Raw genomic sequence first — 19,278 nt, forward strand, 5'->3', positions numbered from 1 at the left:
AAGTGCATCGGGAAGTTCGTCGGTTATCCACCACTGATAATGTTTCACACTAAATATGTAGGTTATAGGTTTTCGATTAAATAAATACGAGGTCACAGTATGATAGTAAATTAAGAGGACGTAAGTTGTCGCAAATGTGTCCAACATAACGACCGTCTGACGTGCTTTACGGTTGTCGAAAATACAAACACGTGTGTGCTGCCTGCGTATCAACTGTACGGAGAATACATCTGCGTCTATGTATGTTAACGTGCTTTTATTTTTTACAATACCATACATACGAGTAAATTGAGTACACCGAATACTAGTTATTGAAGTACAAATACATCGAATGTATAGGCCGATCGATTGTTTTAAAACAATCCGTTTTCTTTAGCAAGGTAGCTATTAGCCACGTTAGCTAAAAGCTAGCTAAGTACTCCAGCTAGCTAATTTGACTGTATGTGGAGTCTTGCAAGGACAGTAAAATCATGGACAGTTTAACGGCAATTCATCATGATTAATTATACAAGAACCTCGAGTTATGATTGAGGGGTATTTGGGCTAGACGAATGTCTTTGCTGGCTAGCTAACGTGGCATGGTGGGAGTTGATGGCATGAGTGTTGTTTACATGAGCCAAGAACTCAATCGTATGTTTTATTTTATTTCACCTTTATTTAACCAGGTAGGCCAGTTGAGAACAAGTTCTCATTTACAACTGCGACCTGGCCAAGATAAAGCCAAGCAGTGCGACACAAACAACAAAGAATTACACATGGGATAAACAAACGTACAGTCAATAACACAATAGAAAAGTCTATATGCAGTGTGTGCAAATGTAATCAGATTAGGGAGGTAAGGCAATAAATAGGCCATAGTGGCGAAATAATTACAATTTAGAAATTAAACACTGGAGTGATATATGTGCAGAAGATGAATGTGCAAGTAGAGATGCAGGGGTGCAAAGGAGAAGAAAAAAAATATGGGGATGAGGTAGTTGGGTGGGCTATTTACAGATGGGCTGTGTACAGGTGCAATGTATGGCTCTGCAGGGACTGTCACTGAACTATAGTTAAAGCCAGTCGAGATGTCTTATGCAAGTGGATCTGTGTTTCCATTATGTAACCCTGTATTTCAGAACTTTAAAATGGCCAAAAGTCTGCGAAGCAAATGGAAGCGCAAGATGCGTGCTGTGAAGAGAGCGAAGAACGCCCCTAAGGAACTGGCTCGGCTGAAGCTAGCCTTGGCCCACGGTGGCACAGGAGAGATCTCCATGAATGACATTCAGGACATAGCTACAGTGGTGCCAGCTGGCAAGATAAAGGAGAAGAAAGTAGATGTAGACATGGAGGGAGAGGAAGTCGATGGTGAGAACACACATTTACATTTAAGTCATTTAGCAGACGCTCTTATCCAGAGCGACTTACAAATTGGTGCATTCACCTTATAATATCCAGTGGAACAACCACTTTACAATAGTGCATCTAAATCTTTTAGGGGGGGGGGTTAGAAGGATTACTTTATACTATCCCAGGTATTCCTTAAAGAGGTGGGGTTTCAGGTGTCTCCGGAAGGTGGTGATTGACTCCGCTGTCCTGGCGTCATGAGGGAGCTTGTTCCACCATAGGTGTGCCAGAGCAGCGAACAGTTTTGACTGGGCTGAGCGGGAACTGTGCTTCCTCAGAGGTAGGGGGGCCAGCAGGCCAGAGGTGGATGAACGCAGTGCCCTTGTTTGGGTGTAGGGCCTGATCAGAGCCTGAAGGTACGGAGGTGCCGTTCCCCTCACAGCTCCGTAGGCAAGCACCATGGTCTTGTAGCGGATGCGAGCTTCAACTGGAAGCCAGTGGAGAGAGCGGAGGAGCGGGGTGACGTGAGAGAACTTGGGAAGGTTGAACACCAGACGGGCTGCAAGCATTTTGTATCGTTTCCAATGTCTTGAGTTTTGACACCTTTTGTTTTTTGCTTTTCAGATGGAAAGATGGACATGGACAGCAAGCGCAGTAAGACGACCCAATTGGACGAGCACGGACAGTACCCAACATGGATGAGCCAACGACAGGCCAAGAAACTGAAAGGCAAACGCATGACTAAGAAATCGGGAGGAAAGGCCAACAAAAAAAAGAAGGGCATTGCCTGGTAGCCTGGAGAAAACCAAAGGACTTCTGACTTAGAACCTGTGACACACATGAGCCTTGAATATCATGTATCGGCGATTGAATACATGATCTTTGTGGACTTGAGTTGCCTTGTGTTCAAGTTAAATGGTGATATGAGGCAAATGATCTATATTGTGCAACCCATTGTCTGTAAGCCCATTTTAATGTATGAAAGGAAACAACAGAGTTGTATTTTTGGCCACAATGGTATAGTACTGCATTGACATACTTCACTTGAATGAAAGCCATGTTTTCTTATTGCTGTGGTATACAGAAGAAAAGATGGTAGATTCTTTACATTTTACCCCAATAATGCTACCTGTTGTTGGTAGCTCCATTCCTGTTTGATTTGCTCTTCCTGTAGCCTAGCCCATCATTACAAAGACATTCATTATACATGTAACAAACTGTCCATGTAATCTTCTGGCTGTCACGTTGGAGTAAATAAATGTGTTTCTGTACATTGACATTTTATTGATTACATGCAGTTGATTCTAGAAAGAACCTTTTTAACCTGGTGTTTCAGATATTTTGCTTTGCTTACATATGAACATGTAATTCAAGTTGAATTCCATCAATAGCCAAAATACAATTCTCTGTAGTTAATTATTGTTTTTAAACATAACATTCCATAGCTAAGTGACTTACATAATCCTTTGAAATGCAAGTGTATGAGAATATTACTGGAACATTTAGCAATCAACTTTTATAAAGGGGAAGGCCTGCATCCCACCCTGAGCAATATGAAGCACAATGACTGTCCATTATATGTCATGACTACTGACCGGATATAAATCAATTGATTAGAAAACACATGGGGAGAATCTCAATTGTATACTCCTTGCGTCCTCCTCACCTCAAAACCCATTGGATGAGAGAGCCAGAGGTCCCTTCTCCAATGGGTATTGAGAAAGTGAGGATAGAGGAGTATGCAATTGAGATTCTCCCATGGTACAATCAAACTATACCTGTCAGATAGGATCAATATGCTGATGTTCCCACTGTGAAAAGACCCACAGGTCCTATGGGCTCAGGTATATGTCTGTGTGTTGGAGACTGTATAGACACGCTCACTACATCATTTTCACGAATGTAGCAGGGAAAAGTCCGATGCGTCCGTGACACTGTCCCTTCCACCAGCCTTCGTCCACCATCTCTATGTTGGTGATGACATCATCCGGGTTGAAGGAGATCTCATCATCTGCCTCTTCATGTATGAGAATAACATTAGTTTAGGATTTTGTCTCCGAAAGGGTTTATAGACTTCTGTGTTGAGCAATTGATTTCGCATTGATTTCTGTATTGATCCACAATGGAAGTAACAACATCACAGTATGACCAAGAAATAGATGAGAATTGTGACATGATATCACAACGCAGTCATTGATACAGGAGGCTACCTACCTCCTTGGTAGTCATAAATGGCCACTGCTGTCTGACCGCATGTCAGGTCCTCATAGTCATTATCCACAGCTGTAGAAGGAACACATGGAAGGGTCAGTCTTTGATATGACACAGTAATGGGTTACCCAACCCCTCTACCCCACTGGGTGTGGCACACTGACCTGGATCAGGTTCTGGGAAAGGTACTGGTGAGATATCATCATACTCTCCCTCATCCTCCTGCTCTGGTTCTGATGGGGTCTGCTCCTGAGGTGGCTCCGCCTCCAGCAGGTCACTTGACCGTGGGGGCAGGCACGGGGGCTGGTCATAGTCTGGCTCCTCCTGAGACCACAGAAAATGAGTAGGCGTAAATTTCAGCAATTCATTTTATTACATTGTAGTGTAGAAGAAATTACAGTTTTTAGGTCATCAGTGAGTTGCATTGAACTAAATCAGAGCTATCTACCACTGGCTCAGGTTCATCTCTTGGTAACTGAGGCAATGCCCTGGCAGTGGGCAGCTGTGGTGGTTGGGGCTTCCTGTTGGTCTCTTCAACAGGTGGAGGTCTCTGCTCTTCAATAGGTGGAGGTCTCTGCTCTTCAACAGGTGGAGGTCTCTGCTCTTCAATAGGTGGAGGTCTCTGCTCTTCAACAGGTGGAGGTCTCTGCTCTTCAATAGGTGGAGGTCTCTGCTCTTCAACAGGTGGAGGTCTCTGCTCTTCAACAGGTGGAGGTCTCTGCTCTTCAACAGGTGGAGGTCTCTGCTCTTCAACAGGTGGAGGCTGATGCTGCTCTGCTTCCTCCTCCCTGCTGTTCTGTTCCTACAAGAGATACATACCGCTGTGTCAGTGTGTGCATGTTTATTGGAGTAACATTTTTATTGCAGTACCTGTTGTCTGCGTCGTGCCTCCTCCTGCTCTCTCTTCTCTCTAGCCTGTCTCCTGGCTCTCTCCTCCTCCGCTCGCTTTCTGTTCTCCTCGTCTGATGACCGAGCCAAGTTCTCAAAGCGAGCCTTCAGGTTGCCTGCCCCTGCACTTGCTGCACAGACAGACAGGAAAAGCAGAAAACATATTTTCCTCTTTGAACTTGAGAACTAAATGTTTATGAGGAACTATAAAGCGCATACTTACATGCCTCCAATGGTAGTGTCTTCTCATAGGCTGAGGTAGGGGATTCCATGTCTGTGAAGGCCACTGCACTCTATAGAGTGAATGGGGATTGGGGAACCATAATTCCAATCAATGAGTAAGCGTCATAGCCTGAGTGTGTTTGTACAGGTCAATGTAAAATGCATCAAGAATTACTGTCATCCTGAGCCTTCAGGGTCAAGAAAGACTCACTTTATCCATGCGGTCTGTCTGGACTCCATAGCGTCCCCCAAAGCCCTTGGCATAGTCTGAACGTGGAGATCAAAGGTCAGTTTAATGTGGACATGGTCCTTGACTTTTACAAACACAGCTGTGGTTACAATTGTGAGTAACTGACCTTTCTGTGACTCATGCTTCTCTGTCTCTCCCTTGTAGTCGTAACCTAAAGCAGCCTTGTCCACTTTCTCCTTCTCCACCCCAAACTTCCCTCCAAAACCCTTTGAATAGTCTGGTGAGGGAGAGTGAGGGATGAGGTTGTTTCAAATATGAACTAGAAATCTAATATGAATAATTGACGATAAAACGTTTGTACCTACTAACAGCCCACAGTACAGTACCACTCTAACCTTTCTGAGACTGGTGCTTCTCGGTCTCTCCCTTGTAGTCGTAACCTAAGGCAGCCTTGTCCACTTTCTCCTTCTCCACCCCAAACTTCCCTCCAAACCCCTTTGAATAGTCTGAAAGATAAAAGCAGGGTGAGAGGTATGCCAGGAGTATCTGGGTAGGATAACAACATGCAGTCGACTTACTTGGAAATCAGAAAGTATGTGTATTAGACATCCTTAAGGCTGTACCTTTCTGAGATGTATGCTGCTCCACCTCTCCCTTGTATTCAAAACCCATGGCAGACTACAGGAAGAGAGAAGGAATGTTCATTACCAGGACGATCCCTCACCCTGTTCATCAAATCCTGTGATATCTTTGTCAGTAAGAGTATAGTTTCCTCACCTTATCCACACGGTCTTTCTGCACTCCAAATTTCCCCCCGAATCCTCTCTTTGCATCGGTCTGGGATGAGTGCTGCTCCACCGGCGCCACGTAGCCATGCCCCACTGCCCCCTGGGTAATTACACACACATAATACATCAACACCAGAAATGATCTTTGATAAACTGTTGAAGTCCATAAAAGTTGCAATAAGTCAGCACACACAACTGTACTGTCTGACAGCATATGTTTTGGGGTGAGCAGCACTGCATTAGAGGAAGCCTTGTGCTTGATGCGTTATTTGGACTTGACTGAAGACCTTATGAGCTATATATATATATATATAGTGTATGTGGACACCCCTTCAAATTTGTGGATTCGGCTATTTCAGCCACAACCGTTGCTGCAAGGTGTATAAAATCAAGCACACAACCATGCAATCTCCATAGACACACATTGGCAGTAGAATGGCCTTACTGAAGAGCTCAGTGACTTTCAATGTGGCATCGTCATAGGATGCCACCTTTCCAACAAGTTCGTCCGTCAAATTTCTGCCCCGCTAGAGCTGTTAAAGCAAATGTGGAAACTTCTAGGAGCAACATCTCTGCTGTAAAGTGGTAGGCCACAAAAGCTCACAGAACGGGACCGCAGAGTTCTAAACTGCTTCTGGAAGCAACATCAGCACAAGAACTGTTCATCCGGAGCTTCATGAAATGGGTTTCCATGGCCGAGCAGCCGCACACAAGCCTAAGATCACCATGCGTAATGCCAAGCGTTGGCTGGAGTGGTGTAAGGCTCACCGCCATTGCACTCTGAAGCAGTGGAAACACGTTCTCTGGAGTGATGAATCACGCTTCACTATCTAGCAGTCTGACGGACGAATCTGGGTTTGGCAGATGCCAGGAGAACGCTACCTACTCCAATGCATAGTGCCAACTGTAAAGTTTGGTGGAGGAGGAATAATGGTCTGGGGCTGTTTTTAATGGTTCGGGCTAGGCTCCTTAGTTCCAGTCAAGGGAAATCTTAACACTACAGCATATGACATTCTAGACGATTCTGTGCTTCCAACTTTGTGGTAACAGTTTGGAGAATCCCTTTCCTGTTTAAGCATGACAATGCCCCCATGCACAAAGCAAGGTCCATAAAGAAATGTTTTGTCGAGATCGCTGTGAAAGAACTTGACTGGCCTGCACAGAGCCCTGACCTCAACCCCATCGAACACATTTGGAACACCGACTGCGAGCCAGGCCTAATCACCCAACCTCACTAATGCTGTTTTGGCTGAATGGAAGCAAGTCCCTGCAGCAATGTTCCAACATCTAGTGGAAAGCATTCCCAGAAGAGTGGAGGCTGTTATAGCAGCAAAGGGGGGACCAACCCCATTTTAATGCCCATGATTTTTTGGAATGAGATGTTCGACGAGCAGGTGTCCACATACTTTTGGTCATGTAGTGTATGAACATCACATGATGACATGTTATAACCTAACCTTGTCCATGCGGTCTTTCTCCACTCCAAACTTCCCTCCGTAACCGTAAGAGGCCTTGGGAGCCTCCGCTCGCTCCTTCTGCTTCCCCACCTCATGCTCCTGGGACACCTTCTGTCTCAGCTCTGATACACTGGGGAGATGAAGGGATCACACACACATGCATGGATGGAAATACACACATGCACGCATACACACACACACACACACACCATCAGAACTTTGTTGCATAACTTTATTCCCATTTTACATTATCTGCTGACCCCGGGACTACATAGTTACACTAGTCTGTGGCTAACCTTTAGATTTACTCAGTCACCAACCCATATTAGGTAAGACTCACTGCTCACTGGTCACAGACCTAAACAAGATTACTTTGAATATAGCCTAAAAGAGCGTGACAAAATCATTGTTTCTGAGTCCCTTTTTGACATGCCGGGAGGTAATTCTGACCTCTCGAAAGAACTGTTATATTTATCTAAGCGCCAGACGAGAACGCATTTACATATAGTCACTCTTAGTGATTACGTGCGTCAAGGCATTATTCCACGTGGACTCAGGTGGCAAAAAGAGCCATCATTGGGACAGCGCACAGATGATTTCTGTGAGCGCTGGTGTGCCATCCTGAACACGTGCTCTATTGATTTAATGACATTAATTGTTGACCAGTTGAAAAAGGATTTTAGTGAAATGGATAATACGATTAAAGACAAACGCACAGTTAATGATGATGGCATATTCAACGAACTGATGAAAACTAACCAAGCGCTCCAGGACAAGCTGTCTACAGAAATAAAGGAACTTAAAATCAAGAAATTCAACCAAGACAAAAAAGATAAGGCCGAGGATAAAGTCTACTTTTGGAGAAACCCTGACAAAGGACGCCCTGCTCCTCTCCATGGCAGACGCAGGAGGGATGACACTTACTTTGATCCACACCCGTCTGACCAACACTCTACAACCAGCGCCTCATCGGCTTCCAGTGGCAGTTTTTTATTCAACTAGAGACTGGTCCAACGGAAGGGCGCAGGTGGCCGCAAGCACGCGCATCGACGAGATGCCGCACCCGACGGGGTAAGAAGAAACGACTATCAGAGGCAGAGGAGACCGTTCACACGGTCCCAGAACCCACGGGACTGAGTGTCTTTAACTTATCAAGCAAGATATTGAGCCCTGCCCATGTCTCTTTGCTTAATAAAGGGTTATCTTTTGTGCCTACAACACAGTGTAACGATTTTGACGTTAAGGTAGACATGTTTAAGTTTTTTAGAAACATCCGTTTAAGGGAATACTTTAGCTCCCCTAATCCTGACACTTCTATTGAACCAGTAGGTTACTTACCTGTACGTACTCCGACTCCTTTTAGAAGCAAGAGTTATTTTGTACCTCCAGCCAATCGCAATCACTCTATCGAGACATATTGCAGACTTGTTGAAAAAGATGTTGCTCATCTCCTTAAGAATAAACAGGACTTCAAATCTTTCCATAATTTATCTAAGGATGAAAAACAAGCTTTGCTTGATTTACAATCCGATACGTCAGTCCTTATTCGTCCTGCTGATAAGGGTGGGTCGGTTGTACTCATGGATAGGACAGCTTATGTAAATGAGTGTCATAGACAACTGCTTGACAACACCTTTTACAAGAAACTCAGAAGTGACCCTACTTCCCAATTTCAGAATACTATCTTTACTGTCCTAGATGGTTATTTAAATTCTGGTCAGATAACTAAAAAAGAATATGACTTTCTGGCCATTCAACACCCTAAAATTGCCACTTTCTATACTTTGCCGAAATTACACAAGAATGTTACAAACCCTCCAGGGCGCCCTATTGTAGCGGGCATTGATGCAGTAACGGCCCCTCTATCTACTTTTGTGGATTTTTTTATTAGACCACTTGCAGAACAGCTCCCCTCCTTTGTAAAGGACACCAGCAGTATGATCTCTATTATTGAATCTCTTGATCCTCTGCCTGAGAACACCTTGTTAGTTACTTTTGATGTTGAGTCGTTATACACAAATATTCCACATGAGGGCGGTATTGAAGCCATGGAACATTTTCTTCTGCAACGTGACCCTAATGAGCTACCTTCCAGTGCCTGCATTGTAACATTGGCTGAAATAGTACTCACACATAACTATTTCATGTTTCTAAATGATTTCTTTATTCAGATGAAGGGTACTGCTATGGGATCCCCCATGGCTCCTAACTATGCTAATTTGTATGTGGGTTACATGGAGAAACAATCCATTGTCAACCCTCTCAAAAATGTTTTCTTGCCTAACATCATTATTTGGAAACGGTATATTGACGATATTTTTGTTCTATGGAGGGGTGATGCAGAACTGCTCCAGGCGTTTTATGCTTTTCTTAACTCCTGTTCTGAACATTTGAGATTTACTATGCAATCTGATACACGTCAAATCAGTTTTCTTGATCTTCTGATCGTGTGTGAAGATAATGTTTTATACACTGATCTTTACAGGAAACCTACTGATCGTAAGTTTGTTGAGGGCTGATAGTTGTCACCCACTGCCCTTGAAAAATAGTTTGCTCTACAGCCAATTCTGTCGAATCAAAATAATTTGTATTAAACAATCAGATTTCGACAGAAATATGGCTGAGACTCAGGATAAGTTCAAGGAGAGGGGGTACAACAATGATCAGATTAATATTGCCATTGAGAAAATTCAAAACAAAACGAGACATGACCTTTTTCAAGGTCAGTCTCGCAAAAAGACGCATTCTTGCGTTCTCACTACCCGCTATTCAAAGTGCTCTGAACAAATTAAAGGAATCGTTCACAAACATTGGCACATTCTGAAATATGATGATAGTCTCGTTAATGTGTTTTCTGATCTTCCCCTGGTCGTATTCTCGCGGGGAAGAAATCTCAGAGACCAATTGGTACACTCTGATTTACCACCCCAAGATATTCCTGAACAACGTCTATTTGCGCCCATACTGGATGGAAATTACAAGTGTAATGGCTGTGCTCAATGCAATGGCACTTATAAATGTAGATCCTTCAAACACCCCCAAACAGGGAAATCTATCCCAATTAAAAGGTGTTATTACGTGTTCCACTAAGGCAGTTATCTTATAACTTGTCCTTGTAGTAAAAATTATGTGGGTAAAACAGCGTGAATTAAAAGTAGGTATCTCAGAGCATCGTAGCACCATTAGGTGCAAAAACTTAACTTACCCAGTTGCGGCCCACTTTTTGGAAGCAAACCATCCGATTTCGTCTCTGCGTTATATTGGTATCGAACATGTCACCCTCCCGAGGAGAGGAGGTGACCTTGATAATTTATTGTTGAAACGAGAGGCTGCCTGGATCTTTAATTTAAAGACCCTTGCTCCCTTCGGTCTCAACATAGACTTTGATCTGAAGCCATTCTTGTGATAATTGTGATTTTGCCATTGTAATTGTTTGTTAGATACATTTTAGACTACAAATGCTATGATCGTATGCTATCCATTTGTTTGTCTTTTTGTATGTTCTTTGTATGCCATTTTTTAAAATATTTGAGTTAACCAATGATATTAGGCCATACTTGGCCATGATTACAAACACCTGTGTGTCTCTTGACACTATATAAATGACTCATCTCGCAGTGTTTGATGATACCCTGATGAAGACAGCTTCGCTGTCGAAACGTTGGTGATTACATTTTTGCATCTGAGCTCTTAGAGTGTGCGGCTTTCCTTTATTTTCTAAGACTCACTGCTTGACAGCCTACACACTGTTTTCACTTCCTTTTCCTGTTTCTACAGAGCTAAAGCAGCAATACACAGATGAGCTAACCATCCCCCATAGCTCTCCAACGGCATAATACACCAATCATACTGTGATCTGTCTTTGATGTGTAACTTCTGGTCTGGTCATCTCAGGCTGACCACCCACCCCCAGTTACTGTTCAATGGTTACCTGATGTGTTCTTTTCGACCAGACCCCTCAATGGTCTTGGCCCCCCATCTCTGTTCCTGTTCTGACACATCATTCTGAAACACAGAACCCAAGTCCTTCTCATCACCTAACTGTAGTCTGAAGACCAAGGTGTCGTTGAAAACAGGACTGAGGTGGTTACGGACCAAGCATAAACAAAACATGAATTCCACTGGGAGAAAATATTGATTAGAGAGTGCCTTAGTAAATACACTAGCTCCGTGAGGCCCCTCGCTTCCTCCATCCCAGCAGCTAACCTCAAAGTCAGGGTCGGTCTCCCAGTCGTCCCCCTCTGCAACCTTTAAGCTCACGTTGTGTCCCACCACTGACTTCCACATCTAGGAAGAGAAACAAAACAAAAGATGTGTACTATAAGTCTAAGTATAGTGTATGTGTGCACACAAGAGGGACCACAGCTTGTTAGTCCCTGGTGTAAAAACAAGTTGAGAAACACTGCTTTATTGAACACTGTATGTACCTTGTGGACAATCACCTGTACCTGCAAATATAAATAAGCTTCAAGGGATTTAACATTTCCCCTTCGCCAGTAGAAAAACTGACAGCTAACCACAAGTATATGGTCTCATTCTGCTGAGGTCACAAAAAAGGAAGTCGAGTTATTTATGCAGCACTGAGCTGCAGTGCTCTCATCATAAAATAACACGCTATCATCATTCATAAATAGTTTAACAAAACACAAAGTAACCTGATGGAAGTGGTGGGTATCTCTGTCCAGGCTGATGTTGATGTAATGTAGGTCGGCTACCTGATGCGTTCTCCTTGTACCACACAAACTGTTGGTTACCGTCAGCTACACATCCTATCAAAGTCTGGTATTTGTGCATATATCTAAAGGTTGTACATTTGAGGACATGCTTTTGGCATTTTGGTTTAGTAACAAGGTAATACAAAATATAACGGTGATAAAAGGATCTGGCTTATATAAAGTCACCTGTTTGATGCGTGCATTTTGTCTGAATTTGTCTGCATTTACCCAAAATAGTAGTAAAACTAAACATAAGTTGGCTATAATTTACACAGTAACTATTTATATCTTCCAAGTAGGCTAGACCTTCCTTTGATTCAACTTTGAAACAATATAACATAACGTTAGCCGATGAGATCAGTACAGAACTAATCTGCAACTTCCTGAAAGATAGACACGTTAAGAAATTCTAATATCACGGTGATACATACTTAATTGAAACAAAGAAACATTATTTCATGGTAATTACACGTACCTTTGCGTTGCCAGACAAATTTCCTTGATGCAATAATATCAGAAATGTATATTTTCACAAGTCTCAACCAGAACGAGGATAGAGTCACGCAAACTGTTGATATAGGAAATAATGCGCGTGGCCGATAATATGCAAGTAGCTACAGGCTTGCTACTGTATTAAAGCTGGACACAATTGTTTTCAAAACGATACGGTTTGTTAATTTGTAAAAGCACACATTCTCATTCCGTAATAAACATCCATTTGTTTTCCCAATATATTTCATAAAAAAAAATAGCCCAAGAGTAACCAACACTTATCATACAGAGATTTAACACCAGATTTACTTTGCACCAGTTATTTTTCATAAGGTCATAAACCATGTGTAATTCCCATTTTTTTGTCTCATATTTTCACCCGTTATGTTCTAACTGGTCCCCTTTGAAAATAACTGGTACACATCTGGCCCTATACTTTTCAGTGGGCTGTGCTGAAAAACAGGTATCATCATCATGACAATTCAATCTATACAGCACAGTACAAGGTCATTTACAATAGAAGTTAACAGAGGACAAGTGAGTTACAAGATGTGTAGTGGGACAACAGACAACAAGAATACGTTTTTGACTAGTCATTTTTCCCAGCAGTAGTGTTCACCATACATTGTAGTAGATTATGCGGTTTGAATGCGTAAGCAATAAATAATGCTAAATTATAGGAATCATAGATTGGATGGACATTATTTGTAGTGTCACAGAAAAAAATACACAATTTCATCTGGAATGGACAACATTACACCAGAATGGCAAATGAATCTGCCATAAAATCAATAGAATAAAACCGTCATCCATGCAACAATGGAAGAAATTGGGGAATTGATTGGATAACCCACATCCAGTACATACATACCGTACATACGACATACAAATACTACAGGAGTCAAATATGCCAATGACGGTGTTCTCTCTTTAATTAAAGAGAAAATGAGAGGAAAAATAAGGAAGAAAAATAAAATAAATAGATCGTTGTGGGAATGTAGTCATAGCAGGTTGTACACGTTTCAGTTGGTGTCCATTGTACGTGAGAACATAGGAGAGTAAGAGAGATAGGAACAGGTCCACAGATCCTAACCCTCACTCCATCCAGACATGAAGTGACCCTTCATTCTCCTCATTTAAAGGCACCTGAACCACCACTAATATAAACTGGCTGAAAAACTAAACACCGTGTAGATCTACTGTATAGTGTCATTTCATGTTAGTTCCCCCAGGTACAATAAAAGCTGCATAATATCCATGTCCCTTTATAGAAGTCTAATAAACAACAGTTCTGAGGTAGTGCAATACTGCTTCTCATTTCCTCTACAATAACATTTGACTGATCATGTACGCTAACGGTAACATATTAAATATGGAATCAAATCAATGATGGCAGAGGGTGTTTTTGACTCCCAGTATATAAAAAACTATTCACTTTGGTTAATAGGCTAAGATACACTTCCGTTATTGTTGTTGTATCAAAAGTGCGTGTCAGTCTCTGTGTGTGTGTGTGTGTGTGTGTGTGTGTGTGTCACGAGTCTTCTCCTATTCTACAGTATTGAATGTAACAGTAATATGATATCGGTCTTGGAGGGGGTGGGTGGGTCTGTGTCACATGTCTTATCTCTCCATCTCTCTCAGTCTCTAAGGGGTGGAGGGGGCCCTAAACGTAACCCCCCCAGGCAGAGCACTAGCAGGACGTGCACGGTGAGCAGTCTCTAAGGGGTGGAGGGGGCCCTAAACGTAACCCCCCAGGCAGAGCAGTAGCAGGACGTGCACGGTGAGCAGGTAGAGGGACACCAGCAGGGGTGTGCGCTGGCGAGAGCAGAAGGCCACACGCAGCATTCTCATCAGGCCTGGCCCGCTGCTGCTCCGAATCTGATGGAGGGGGAGAGAGGGAGAGAGAGGGAGGGGGAGAGAGAGAGAAGTATAGACAGTTACAGGAGGCAGTAGTAGTAGTAGTAGTAGTAGTAGTAGTATTAACAGACCATTCTTACATGGCAATAGTGAAAGGACATTTCATGTTCAGAAATGTATCCTGTGTTGGTACTTACTCGGGTAACAGAGCCTCCTGGTGGCTCAATGAGGACAGCTGTCTCAGAAGCAGAGAACTGCCCTTCGTGGGCCGACTGCCATTCACCCTGGTTGATCCTACAGCATGTGAGCGAGGAGAGAGAGACTGATTAAATACTGTCTGACACACACAGGAAAGCACTCTGATAAGATCCAACACAAATATGCCAAACGATGACTTGAGGCCAATAATCCCATTACCAACACAGTACCTCTACAAATCTCAGAGCATCTCTATAGAGCCTGACAGAATCACAGCAGCGAGCTGACATGCTCATTCCTCATTAGAATCACACTGTGTCAGTGAGTGTAGAGCTGTAGGGGAAGGCAGAGGATGACCTCTGTCATGTGACGGGAGACACTAAGCGGTCATGATGAGTCTCTTACAGTTTGAGGCGGTCCTGGGCAGCCATTAGCTGCTCCTCCACAGCCACCCTATACTGCTGCTCTTCATCCAGTCTGACAGACACAAAGAAAGGACACATTAGCATGTCAGACATGCTTGCGTTATCATGGGCTGGGGCTGTGTGGTGTTGAATGGGTTTGTTGTGTCTGTTCTGTTTGTTATTGTTCCTTTTTTGAGTGTGTGTTTTGGTCATTGGTAGAGAGAACGTGTGTGTGTTTTGGTCATTGGTAGAGAGAACGTGTGTGTGTTTTGGTCATTGGTAGAGAGAACGTGTGTGTGTTTTGGTCATTGGTAGAGAGAACGTGTGTGTGTTTTGGTCATTGGTAGAGAGAACGTGTGTGTGTTTTGGTCATTGGTAGAGAGAACGTGTGTGTGTTTTGGTCATTGGTAGAGAGAACGTGTGTGTGTTTTGGTCATTGGTAGAGAGAACGTGTGTGTGTTTTGGTCATTGGTAGAGAGAACGTGTGTGTGTTTTGGTCATTGGTAGAGAGAACGTGTGTGTGTTTTGGTCATTGGTAGAGAGAACGTGTGTGTGTTTTGGTCATTGGTAGAGAGAACGTGTGTGTGTTTTGGTCATTGGTAGAGAGAACGTGTGTGTGTTTTGGTCATTGGTAGAGAGAACGTGTGTGTGTTTTGGTCATTGGTAGAGAGAACGTGTGTGTGTTTTGGTCATTGGTAGAGAGAACGTGTGTGTGTTTTGGTCATTGGTAGAGAGAACGTGTGTGTGTTTTGGTCATTGGTAGAGAGAACGTGTGTGTGTTTTGGTCATTGGTAGAGAGAACGTGTGTGTGTTTTGGTCATTGGTAGAGAGAACGTGTGTGTGTTTTGGTCATTGGTAGAGAGAACGTGTGTGTGTTTTGGTCATTGGTAGAGAGAACGTGTGTGTGTTTTGGTCATTGGTAGAGAGAACGTGTGTGTGTTTTGGTCATTGGTAGAGAGAACGTGTGTGTGTTTTGGTCATTGGTAGAGAGAACGTGTGTGTGTTTTGGTCATTGGTAGAGAGAACGTGTGTGTGTTTTGGTCATTGGTAGAGAGAACGTGTGTGTGTTTTGGTCATTGGTAGAGAGAACGTGTGTGTGTTTTGGTCATTGGTAGAGAGAACGTGTGTGTGTACTGTATGCGTGTGTGTTCTGGTCACTGATAGAGAGAACGTGTGTGTGTGTACTGTATGCGTGTGTGTTTTTAAAGGGGGGGTGTCGTGGGGTTGAGAACTGGTACCTGCGCTGGAGCTCTTTAAAATCCACCCTGAGACTCTCGCTCTCTGAAGGGCCACTGTGCTGCTGAGGAGCTCCGGGGGCACTGTCCACTTCCCCTGTCCCCTGGGGGCCACAAGAAATAGTCAAAATCACTAAACATTGTAGAAATCACTATAGTAGAGGCTTAAATCGCTCCATGTCAATGTGTAAATCTAGTTCCTCTGTGCCATAGTGGACACATTATCTTTAAAAACATGTTCAGCATGTATCAACTAGGGATAGTGAATGAATCAGAGCAGAGTGATATCCAAGGGCGTGCTGACCTTGCGCTTGTCTTCATGCAGTTCCTGGAGCTGCCTCTGGAGGGCAGTGCAGCGGCTCTCGGCCTCATCCAGCCTCTGGGAACTGCCTTGGAACTGGGAGGAGAGATGGCGGTTCTCCTCAAACACCTGCGAGAGCTGAGGGGAGGGAGGGACAGCAACGGGTTCAGCAGACTGTGTGTGTGTGTGTGTGTGTGTGTGTGTGTGTGTGTGTGTGTGTGTGTGTGTGTGTGTGTGAGTATGCATGCATGCATATATCCACACACACACACACACACACACACACACACACACACACACACACACCACACACAAAACCAAAAGAACGAAGAAGCAGCAGAGAAGAAACGGTGAAAGAAAATGGAAAAGGGGCATGCAAGAGAAATGAAATGAAGAGGAAAGAGCCAGAGGGAGACACATAGATGAAATATGGAATCATCTAATCCATAATCATGAAATGAAGTACCTTTCATTCAACCACGTCATTTAGTACTGTAAGTCAGAGAGGGTGATCAGAGGTAGTTGTGAGATAGCGTAGTAGTAAAACAGAATGATTGTAGGTAGGGTTATTAGACATGGACAAGAGGCTATGGGTGACAGGAAGGAGGAACAGTCTGGTCTCTCTCTACCTTATTACTGAGCTGTGTAATCCGCTGCTCTCGCAGCTGAAGCTCATTCAGCGGGCCACTCTCTGATTGAAGGACCCCTACTTTAGATGACAGGTCTGCCTCAACAGGTGCCTGAGCACAAAAAAACAATAAAGAATACATAAATAGCCATGGAGAAGAGACAGAGGTGAACCATAATCACACCATTAACATTAAAGTACGTCTCTTAACTGCACAAATGTATAACTTAAACCTAGATTTGTAGATAACGTTGTCCAGTACAGGCCAAATGTATGCAGCAAGCAGAATGCTTCTTGCCTCAGTCAACACTGCTCTTCTATTGCATACTATTTATTCAACTGCATGACCAAGACACTATCCACTTCATATTTGGACCAGTCGTACTTGACACAGCACATCCATCATTTATACTGTACATCCAATTGTGAAGATATCACTTTCATTATTATGCATACTACCTTCCTTTAATTCATTGTTATTTTGATTGGTCCAGAAAAAGGTGATTTCACTGCAAACTGTGTACGTGACAAATACAATTTGATTTGGACATGAACAGCGGTAGATTACGTCTTCCATCTCACTAATCCCTGGTCCAAGTACAGTCATTATCAGCTGCAGATTTAGAGGTGTCCTCCTCCTCACCTGTCTCTGGTGGTGTTCCTCCGGTGGTTTGGGCCTGGTGGCGCGGGCCTCCTCCAACATGGCACCGAGCTGGCGCACCTGCTGGTCACGGTCCGAGAGGGTGACTAGGGTCTGCTGCTTCAGGACCTCTGCCTGGGCCTGCCAGTCAACCTGCTCCAGCCTAGAGAGAGACAGATATACCTATGTAGCCGAGGCATAGACACTCATATACCTCTAAACATGATTAAGAATGTTTGGATTTTAAATAACATAAGCAGCTCTTTATGAAGTATGTCTCACCTGAGAATTTCTAGTTCCTGGTTCTCCCTCTGCCTCAGGTTGTCCAGCTCCCTCATCCTGTCCACCATCTCCTCAGCCCTCCTCCTCTCCTCCTCTAGCTCCTGGCTGAGTCTAGACAGCTCTCCTCCTCCCAGTCGAGTGAGCTCTGAGTGCTGCCGCTGCAGCTGTTCCAACTACAGGACAGGGAGAAACAAAGCTTGTGTTACTGTAGATACTGGTATATGAAAACACTATGTGCAGGTAAACTATGATGTCACTACCATTGTGGTTGTGTTAGTAGTTGTCATGACGTTGGCCTGTTGGGGGAGGTTTATGACCCCCATAAATACCTTTCCTCTCTCTCTACTTTATAGAGTTGACTCTTGTAAAGCCTTTGTAACATAGAGAGTCTGGTAACATCGAAAGGTGGGAAACGGAACCATATTTCGGTAATCCAACAAGTTGAAAATATGCATTTGGTACTTAATGAATATGATCTCAGATCAGTTGTTGTCTGGGACATTACTACTAATGACAGGATGACAAACTGTATCTTGGAAAGTCGACACATTCTAGTTATCAGATTCACATGGAATTGAAACTATTTGTGAAAAGATGAAATGTAATGTTATCTTCTTAAATGAGAGAACGGTTTGTCATAGAGAAACTCTGCTCACTCAGAGGCCCCGCCCAAGTGAACAGACATTGGTTGTAAACTATGAAACACGGCCTTCTCGTCACCCCGATATAAGCCCGTGGACGAAAATCCAACTTTCTGTTCCGAGGACGTGAGGACGACGGTCCTACGTTAAAAGGGCTCAGATAATAACCTAACGAAATTAGCATCGTGTTCAAGGTGACGATCGACACGCCGAAAGGATGAATTTCGACTATACCGGCCAGAATATAGCACAAGCTTAAAAGTATGGCAACTTGGTATGAACTTTGAACTCTTATTCACTCCAGAAGTGATACCTCCTAGCCGTTGAGTTAGCAGCAGCCGCTGTCAACGTGGGCCAGGAAAGGACGGACGACGTATCCAGTCTAACACACAGAACGATACTACAACGTATCCAGTTTACGACCAGAGACATTGTTCAGAGGACAAGAGATCCCTGCTGGGCAACCCGGCCTTCCATCTACGACCAGTAAATATTCCTTGCATTTTCTTTTTCCAAATGTGCGGTTATTTAGAATGCATAAGATTCTGTATTTACGATAGCATAGCTTCTCCCTTTGTTACTCAGTCTTCCCGTGCTTTCATTCAAAACCCAACCCCCTTTCTTTGTGTAACCAGCCGTCATATCTGTTCTGTGTAGATGTAATTCTGTATGATTATTTAGGTATTTAGTAAATAAATAATTAAACCAAATTTTGTTTTGCTGATTCAACTTGTTAGCCAGGGTTCGTGAAGATAACCAAGAATTGACAACTTTCAGATGAGACTGAATAAGGTGACGATTAA

At 43.5% G+C, this 19,278-nt stretch overlaps 3 protein-coding genes across 7 annotated transcripts in view; 1 reads left to right on the plus strand and 2 right to left on the minus strand.

Moving 5' to 3' along the window:
* Positions 1–2,604, plus strand: llph (LLP homolog, long-term synaptic facilitation factor). Of its 2 annotated transcripts, NM_001140937.2 has the most exon segments (4): positions 194–240; positions 1,119–1,347; positions 1,951–2,100; positions 2,102–2,604. In NM_001140937.2, coding segments are annotated over 3 exon segments (420 nt in total). In that variant the 5' UTR covers positions 194–240; positions 1,119–1,127; the 3' UTR covers positions 2,152–2,604.
* LOC106564527 (hematopoietic lineage cell-specific protein) lies at positions 2,281–12,415 on the minus strand. Of its 2 annotated transcripts, XM_045699947.2 has the most exons (15): positions 12,273–12,414; positions 11,289–11,369; positions 11,014–11,087; positions 7,083–7,212; positions 5,615–5,725; positions 5,461–5,515; positions 5,233–5,343; positions 5,004–5,114; positions 4,859–4,914; positions 4,649–4,718; positions 4,408–4,556; positions 3,986–4,339; positions 3,702–3,861; positions 3,541–3,609; positions 2,281–3,343 (listed from the first exon to the last, which is right to left on the minus strand). In XM_045699947.2, the coding sequence occupies exons 2-15, from the start codon at positions 11,367–11,369 to the stop codon at positions 3,210–3,212; spliced, it is 1,665 nt and encodes a 554-aa protein (XP_045555903.2). In that variant the 5' UTR covers positions 12,273–12,414; the 3' UTR covers positions 2,281–3,209. The 2 variants fall into 2 exon arrangements, with proteins under 2 accessions (XP_045555903.2, XP_082820122.1); XM_082963996.1 differs by lacking the exon at positions 5,233–5,343 and having other exon boundaries at positions 12,273–12,415.
* golgb1 (golgin B1) overlaps positions 12,398–19,278 on the minus strand; it is a 24,909-nt gene continuing 18,028 nt past the window's right edge. For 2 of the 3 annotated variants that reach the window (XM_045699946.2, XM_045699942.2), the window contains exons 15-22: positions 17,835–18,007; positions 17,556–17,715; positions 16,914–17,024; positions 16,288–16,422; positions 15,987–16,087; positions 14,750–14,821; positions 14,344–14,440; positions 12,398–14,167 (exon numbers count right to left, since the gene is read on the minus strand). In XM_045699946.2, the coding sequence (XP_045555902.1) occupies positions 14,027–14,167; positions 14,344–14,440; positions 14,750–14,821; positions 15,987–16,087; positions 16,288–16,422; positions 16,914–17,024; positions 17,556–17,715; positions 17,835–18,007 (990 nt within the window). In that variant the 3' untranslated portion in view covers positions 12,398–14,026. The remainder of the gene's footprint in view (positions 14,168–14,343; positions 14,441–14,749; positions 14,822–15,986; positions 16,088–16,287; positions 16,423–16,913; positions 17,025–17,555; positions 17,716–17,834; positions 18,008–19,278) is intronic. The other variant, XM_082963995.1, reaches the window with a different exon arrangement.

The sequence above is a fragment of the Salmo salar genome, chromosome 17, assembly GCF_965601325.2.
Source record: "Salmo salar chromosome 17, fSalSal1, whole genome shotgun sequence".
NCBI lineage: Eukaryota > Metazoa > Chordata > Actinopteri > Salmoniformes > Salmonidae > Salmo > Salmo salar.